The 8,109-nt window shown below is 44.1% G+C and overlaps 1 protein-coding gene across 3 annotated transcripts in view; it reads right to left on the bottom strand.

The window, feature by feature from the left end:
* gnao1a (guanine nucleotide binding protein (G protein), alpha activating activity polypeptide O, a) overlaps positions 1-8,109 on the bottom strand; it is an 89,812-nt gene that overhangs the window by 66,057 nt on the left and 15,646 nt on the right. For all 3 annotated transcript variants that reach the window (XM_086208506.1, XM_086208504.1, XM_086208505.1), the window contains exon 3: positions 3,763-3,904. In XM_086208506.1, coding sequence (XP_086064632.1) covers positions 3,763-3,904 — 142 coding nt within the window. The remainder of the gene's footprint in view (positions 1-3,762; positions 3,905-8,109) is intronic.

The following is an 8,109-nucleotide window of genomic DNA, read 5'->3' as shown; positions in this document are numbered from 1 at the left end:
ATCCATTCATTTTCTTCCACTTATCCTTTTCAGGGGGGGCTGGAGCCTATCCCAGCAGCCTTCAGGTGAGAGGCGGGGTTCATCCTAGACAGGTCACCAGTCCATCACAGGACCAACACATAGAGACAGACAACCATTCACACTCACAGTCACACCTACAGTCAATTTAGAGTATCAATCAGCCTCGTCCCCTCTTGATGTCTTTGGACTGTGGGAGGAAGCTGGAGTACCAGAGAGAACCCACACAGGAACAGGGAGAACATGGAGACTCACACAGAAAGATCCCGTGCTGGAGCTGGGACTCGAACCCGGGACCTTCTTGCTGTGAGGTGACAGTGCTGACCACTGCACCAGCATGCCACCCAATTACATTGACTTTACATACAAATGTATACAAATGTATTTTTATGTCTATTATCAGTTGTTCTATCTTGTGTCCTTCTTCAGACCCATCAATGCAGCTCAGTTTCCATCATTTAAGAGAGGTATATGTATCTATTTGTGTGTGTGTAAGAGTGTGTGTGAAGGGGGGGGGGGTGTTTTTCAAGGCTCGTGACCTCTGACACACACTCGCACACTCGCTTCCCAGCCTGTTTTCATTCCATCACAAGCAAAATGCATTAACGCAGCATTGTTTTGACACTGTTTGAATATGGATTATGAAGGTATGCCACTGTTTAATGCACAACAGAAATTCTGTTCATTTAAATGATTATGTTCCTTCTGTATAATTAAGCGTTACAAAATGAGTTTATGTTTTATTAAGCGGCCTTCACACACTCTATGTAGACGTGGTGCTTGCTGTGATATACTTGCTCCACATACACACAAAAGCACATGTCCTTTATCAGTAAATGTGATGTTTTGGAAATTTCTGATGTATTTTTGCAGGTTTTGTAGGACAGCAAGTTTTAGAGCCACCGTCTTAATATCAACAGCTTCATTGTGATTAAAAATAGATGGTGCCTCTGGGTAAGGTTAAAGCCAATAATAAGTGTTTTTGTGTGTGTGTGTGTGTGTGTGTGTGTGTGTGTGTGTGTGTGTGTGTGTGTGTGTCTGTGTGTGTGTGTGTGTGTGTCTGTGTGTGTGTATATGTGTGTGTGTATATGTGTGTGTGTGTGTGAATTTTTATTAAGACTTGTGACAACTCAAATGTTCTCAGTTTCTCTCTGAGTCATTTCCAGGTAATAAAGTCAAAAGTGAAGAATTTCATATCAAGACTGTCACGATCGTTGTCGTTGTGGTCGTGGTCATCATCATCATCATCATCATCATCATCATCAAAATACTCATCAATTACACCAACAGCAGCCTACTTGTATCATTATGTAGCACATCAGGCTCTTTTTCCACCAGTTGGGAATGGCAGGGTTTCACACCTAATGAACGTCAATTTTCATGACTCATTTGATGGATGATGGCCAAAATTATAAAGGGTTTTTTTTTTCTGGTGTCATTTTCACAAGTTAGATTCTCTATTAAAACCTTCATTTATATACTCATAATTATATTTAACAATTTTGAACTATGACCTTCAGTGTCAGGATGAAGTAGCTTTTGAAAACTGAGCCCTGAAGTCTTTCTGTGTGCCGGATGCATATTAAGGTTGGATATTTGGAATGAGACTTTACATCGGCAGATAGCAAATATGAGCAGGATCAGACCAGGGGCCGCAAAGCTTTGATCTCTGATGGTAAAATGAAAGAAGCACTTGAGACGCCACTCATTACAGTTCTTAGCATCTGATTAGCTGCAGAACATGGATACATACCCTTTCATGATCTGCTGAATATGATCACGTGTTGACCGAAAGGCGAGGTGGCATCCAGCACTTGTCACATGACCTTTAATCTGATATGCTGCATGCATTTGTGACACAGTTATAACATGCAGAACACGCTTGGCTCCACTGTTCCCTGAATATCATCGGTGTGGATGCAAAACACAACGTAAAGGGAATCCTGACACCTCTATTGTCTTAAACGATGCAAGTTTTTTGGGACCTGAAAAGGCTCCAAAGACCAGGATGTTGGTATAATCCACCGGGGTGTCTTGATGACCAATTCACCTCCTCCCATTACTCTGCACTGGGATAGAACTGATGCTGCTCTGTGGATTACACTCTTAATCTTCAGTTAGTGTATCATGTACTGAAATTGTGTACTTTAGGGATTTAGGGGATTTGGAATCAGGACTAACTTAGATTGGCATGATGGTATTTTGGCTCAAGCTTGACAGGTTTGTTGGCAGCCATTCCCATTAGACCCTGAATCATCATTGGCATACACAGTTCAATAAATAAAGCACCCAGAATGATGAATAGCTGTCACTTAAGTCCCTCATTAGGCCTACAATGAAAGAAAACCGACATTTTCATGTATTTAAACAATGAAACATAAACCAACAATGATATTTCCTCTCCTTTCTCGACTCAAATTTCCACAAAATACTTCATATGTATGACTTTTACAAACAATCAATATGTTGCTCTTACTGGGATGGGATATTGTTTCTGACTGTAAAAGGAGGATGAACGCTTGTAAGAGATCATACCCAGTGGAGTGGCGAGCTACAGCCTGCAGGATGTGCTAGCTAAAGTAAAAGACTGCGAGGGGGGTGATCCACAGCACCCGAAGAGGTGTCCTTGCATGGTTGTTCCTGTGCCCATCAGTGCACCCATGGGTGTATGTACGTGTTAAATCCAACTTGCTGAGTCAGATATGAAGATAGCAAAGTGTCAAGGTGCAGGTAAACACGAGGTTGAACAAACCTGTTGCAGACATGCCTCCAGTTGCAATGGAACCAGGTGGGATAGATTGTTAAATAAGAGCCAGTGAATTCATTCGAGGTGCATGACTGTGCTGCTGCGCACGAATTCAACAGCAAAACTGACAATCATGGAACCCAGACTGAGACTTCCTTGTTCCGTCCGCTGATCATAGAGCAACTTGCGATGTTGCACGGAGTTGGAAGACCAGTTTACACCTAGATATGAAGATCAATGTTTTCAGTCTCTTTTGCAATCCACACTGACTGTTTTCACGGAGCCCAAACCTCAATGCTCCTCAAATGGGTAGCAGACACTCCCGACATTTTCTTTGTCTACAGATACTACAATCACATGAAGAATGTGTTTATGGAGATTAATGGAATGACAATGGAGAAGATTAGTCTCGTTTGTTCAGTATCTTCTGATGCATCTTTACATTTCTTTTATCAGTGTGGGTGGATCGCGCTAATCTTCTCTCACTATCTTTGCACTTTTCAAAGTATGAAGCTGTGAGAGTGACAACACCTTCCGCCTACATGATGGTGGTACGTGTTCACAATGATAAGCTAATGTCGACAAATGTATTCCCCTGCATCCACCATGACAGGCTCTCTACAGCCATACCAGCTATACCATCATAATACCACCAAAAAAAAAGAAAAAAAAGATCACGTGTTGTTGCAGAGATGTTTTGTTCTGGGAGGACAGAGGAAGGACCCCGAGCTGTGACTGTCCTACCCAGAGATACTTTATCAGGTGTGATAGGAGAGATGGAGGTGTTTTGGCTGAAAGACAGTAACTCTGCACACAGTGTCCTCTACCTGAACTGCACCAGGTCTTATTACAGCTTCTCATATACAGTCAGCTTTATTCAGCTCACACTTGTAAGCTTGTGACATTTACATCTGTGACGGTGGTGTTTCTGTGCACGTTATCGTACGCTGATGTGTTTGGTTAAGTGTGCGGGCCGCTCTGGATGGACGAGGTCTCACCTTCCGTTCTTTGTCGCCATACTCGAGACCCAGGGTATCCATGGCGCGGACTATAGCTGCCAGAGATTGGATGGTGTTGCTGTAAACCACAGGCTTGTACTGCTTTACGTCATCACCAGAGAAACCGTCCTCGTGGATGATCCTAGACACACACAAATTAGTCAGCTGGTTAGTCCCGAATTGAGGTAGATTGAGCGACTGATACATTTGCAGACAGATTCATGTGAGGAGGCATAATATGGAGGTCAATGGTTTCTAAAATGAATAAGGGTTAAGAAAAGACAGGACAGATGGAGCTGAGAGTGGAGACAGAAACACAGGTGGCTAAAGGATGGTTACAATAAATACACCAAAGAGAGAGAGAGAGCAGGACAATGGGGAGGAGGGGGGTGACATTTAGGCACACGGTGCTCGCAGCAGCCTGTTCTGCTACTTTAAATGTCATGCCGTCTTTCATCGCTAGTAGCACAAGGACACACACACAGACGGACAGATAGACGGACTGACAGACAGTTTGCCAGGCAAGCAGACAGACCAAATCAGACAAAACCAACAAGAGAAGACACGGAGATGAGCAGCAGGGAACAATAGCGAGGACACCGGAGAAGCTACAGATACAAACAGACAGATAAAGGTTGGTGAAACATTGAGAGGCAACTCAGACAGACAGCCTCCCCGAGCATTAATTAGTGGACGTGGACATGCCCTGTGCGAAACCAGGACTGATGGTCGGACCCGGCTTCATCTTGAATCACGATGTTAACCTTTCTCTGAACAACTACGCTCCCTCTGGCCCTGGATCTATTACTATACCCCTGTAAATCCATGTTATTGAGGCGCTGCCCTCCTGACACCACCTGAAACACCGTGGACACCAGCCAACGGGCACACATCCACTAATCACTGTGGTGGGAAATTTACCGACCTGCTGACCACATGGATGCTGGAGAGCCAATCATGATGAGTGAGTGTCAAACCTGTTCAGTCAGAGCTGCTAAAGTAGCACATGACAGGTCCACTACAGCTGTGCAGGCCCGCCAGCTTCAACTGTTATGATGCACTGAAGATGCAAGACTTTTAGAACTTAACAGTTTGGTGGGGGGGCACTCAGGCATTCATATGGACACAACCTGCCATGTCTGCAGGTAGGAGGCCAGATGAGGGTATGTGTCCTAGCACCTGGTGGAGAGCTTGGCAGGGTGAACTGGTCAGGCAATTGGGGAGAAAGATTTGGGGGGGGGGGGGATCTCAAAGACAAAAGCCCAAAAACACACCTTCAATCTGGGAAGGGCAGACCATAGATCGTACGACAGGAGTTAATTGATGCATATCCTTTATCTTTACAATCCAGAGATTACAGATGGGACTGCTATTTAACAATCTTACAATTTGAGATAGTTCAGCAAAATTTTAATTAGTCCCTCTCACACACGCACAAGCAAACACACACACACACCCACACACACACACAGAGTTCTCAGGAGTGTATACAATGCGGTATTGGTGTGTTTGTGCACTTCTGTCTCTTGACAAATGACACCACTATACATTTAAGTTATGTGTGGATGTGTTTCCACGCTATGTTTTGTGAGTGTGTGTGTTTGTGGCCTTTAGGACAGCGCGGTCCCAGGCAGTGTAATGTTTCCGATCAATCTGGCAGCCAGCCAGCTCTATATAAATACTACAGGCTTCTAATTACATTGGTGGCTCACACACAGGGCCAAAGCACAGCTCTATACACTCCATACAGCAGAGTCTTGTAAGTAGCGGCTTCCACTTTGTGAAGTGTACACCAGCTAACATGCTCCAAAAAATACCAACACCCGACAGGACAGTAAAAGCAAGTATTTCCATCTCTCATGCTTTTATTTTCATGTAGCTTTACTTCCTCATCTTCTAATCTCTGATTTTCTATCTTTCATTTCTTGCACCAGAGAGGTGAAACAAGGACAATCACTGTTTCGGATGCTGCAGTCTCAGTGGCAATCGTGTCTTGAAATCAAGTTGCAAAGAAAAAGGGTGATGAGAGTTTCACAGTTACAGGAAATGCCAGTCACAATAATTAATAGAACCAGTCCTGGAGGGCCATCCGAAGTGTCTAAACTAGACTGTTGATGCGAACCTGCTTCAAACACTGACATGGGGCAGGGCGTTGACGCCTCTCTGAGCCAGAATGAAAATATTGACTGACTTCAACACCGAGATACAGGTTGAACTGAGTTTTTTTAATATAAGATTTGAAGCAAGTACAGTACTATTAAAGGTGCATTGAGCACTTCTGTCTGTATGGCTCTGTGTGTGTGTGTGTGTGTGTGTGTGTGTGTGTGTGTGTGTGTGTGTGTGTGTGTGTGTGTGTGTGAGATGCTGACATGGGCTTTCATGCATGAGGACTTTTTCTCATTAGCCACTCTCCAAGCCCTTCTGTCAGCAAAGAGAGCTGTGTGTGAGAGTGTGAGTGTGAGTGTGAGTGTGAGTGTGTGTGTGTGTGTGTGTGTGTGTGTGTATATGTAGTTTCCCTTAGCTTTGGCACAATTTGCACAGTGACCTGAAACATAGTTTAGTTTCACACCGAGCCAGACAGATGGACAGACACGTTGACATATGGGCAATTTAAGGAAGATATTACTCCACGGCATCATTGTGTGGCAGCCATTTTCCTGGAAGCCATGGAGCAAATGTTTAGCGTATTGATTGATGATAGAGAGCAATTAACAACTAGATGATCAGAATCTGTAGCCCAACTACGATTAACACGGAATAATTCTGTAAATATGTAACTATATACGGTTTAAGTATTGCTTTAAATAAAATGGAAATATCTTATACTGGCAGGAAACATTTCACACTGGGTTCAGCCTCAAACACGTCCACAGGGGACTGTTGTTTTTCTTCAAACTGATCAGAAATCAATAAAGTTCTACGAGCAGAATCACTACCGGCATTACAATCAAATGGTCGGACAGAACAGAACGGAATGGCTTTGAAGTCATTGTACCGGTGCCACAAATCCTCTCAGCCGTGGTTAAAATGTCTTCCAACAGCTAACAAAACATCTCAGTTGATGCTGTGAACACTTGTGGATGGTGGGCTAGTTTGTTTTTTTTTTCCCACCGAGACAACTGATCAGAAATCGATGACGTAATGGAGAAGGAATCAGACTGATCAGCAGAGTCGCTCGATAGCAATGGTCCTAATCACCAGGTAAAAACGCTGGCTCAGAGTGGGTGCGTTAACCTGCTTACAGGTAATAAATATCTTCAGGCTCTGCTCATTCGGCAGGCGGAGTGATAATCACAGGGGAAACTGGTATTCCTGGCTGCACTAATCACAGATGTAGGTCCAAATGTCATTATTCAGACTCTCTCTAGTCCACAGGGCCCCTCTTCCACCTGCTTTACCGGGGTGTTCTTTTTTCTTTTAAATACTTCACATTTCTAAATTGAACTAAAATGAATCATTCATCACTGTTTGTCGGCAGCTACACTGTGGATGAAAATTCTGTTAATCTCAGCAGATATTAGCATCAGCCTGCGAGCTAAAGCTCCAGGATAGCTCAAAGGCAACCACTCTTCAGAATCATCAACCCGACGCCCAAAACCTCCCTCAGGAACATGTGTGCCTTATCACACTTGTTAAAAACACACATCAACAAAGTCATCCGTCAGTGCTTTTGTACATTTTTTTTTTCAGTGTCCTCGACTCACCTCGAATTGGGAACCAGTGACTTCCGTGTTCCAACACACTGATACCAGCCTAAAACTGTGAATCACTTTATCTCAGGTTTACCTTCTGAATTTAAGTACACAGTAGAGATTTGTCTGTTATTGGTCCATCAAAGATTTAGCATCTGAGCTGCAAAAACACACACACGCGCGCACACGCACACACACACACGCACGCACGCACGCACGCACACACACACACACACACACACACACACAGACACGCACACGCCTGCCTCTCTCATCTCTGTCTTCCACTATCCCCCACACTCATATTTTTATCCTCACACCTACTCACGTTAACACACAGACACACACAGACACACACAGACACAGACACACACAAAGCCCAGCAGGATCATTTGGACCTTTACTGCTATACACATCCACTCACTTTGTGGTCTGTGTCGACAGAGCTCTTCGTCCTGACAGAGCGCACGCTGACCAACTCTTGTCAACACCTTTCGAGGGTAACTTACAGTATGTGTATGTGTGTGTGTGTGTGTGTGTGTGTGTGTATGTGTGAGTGTGTACGTGTGTCTATGAGTGTTTAGGAGGCCGTTAGTGTAAGTGAAAACATTGCGGGGGGGGGGGGTAAAAATGTGATGGGTGATAATGGGTAAGA

This window comes from Aulostomus chinensis, chromosome 7 (genome assembly GCF_037954235.1).
Source record: "Aulostomus chinensis isolate RoL2024-O1b breed Wild chromosome 7, RoL_Achi_v1.0, whole genome shotgun sequence".
Lineage (NCBI taxonomy): Eukaryota > Metazoa > Chordata > Actinopteri > Syngnathiformes > Aulostomidae > Aulostomus > Aulostomus chinensis.
This window is presented reverse-complemented; position numbering and strand designations above follow the sequence as displayed.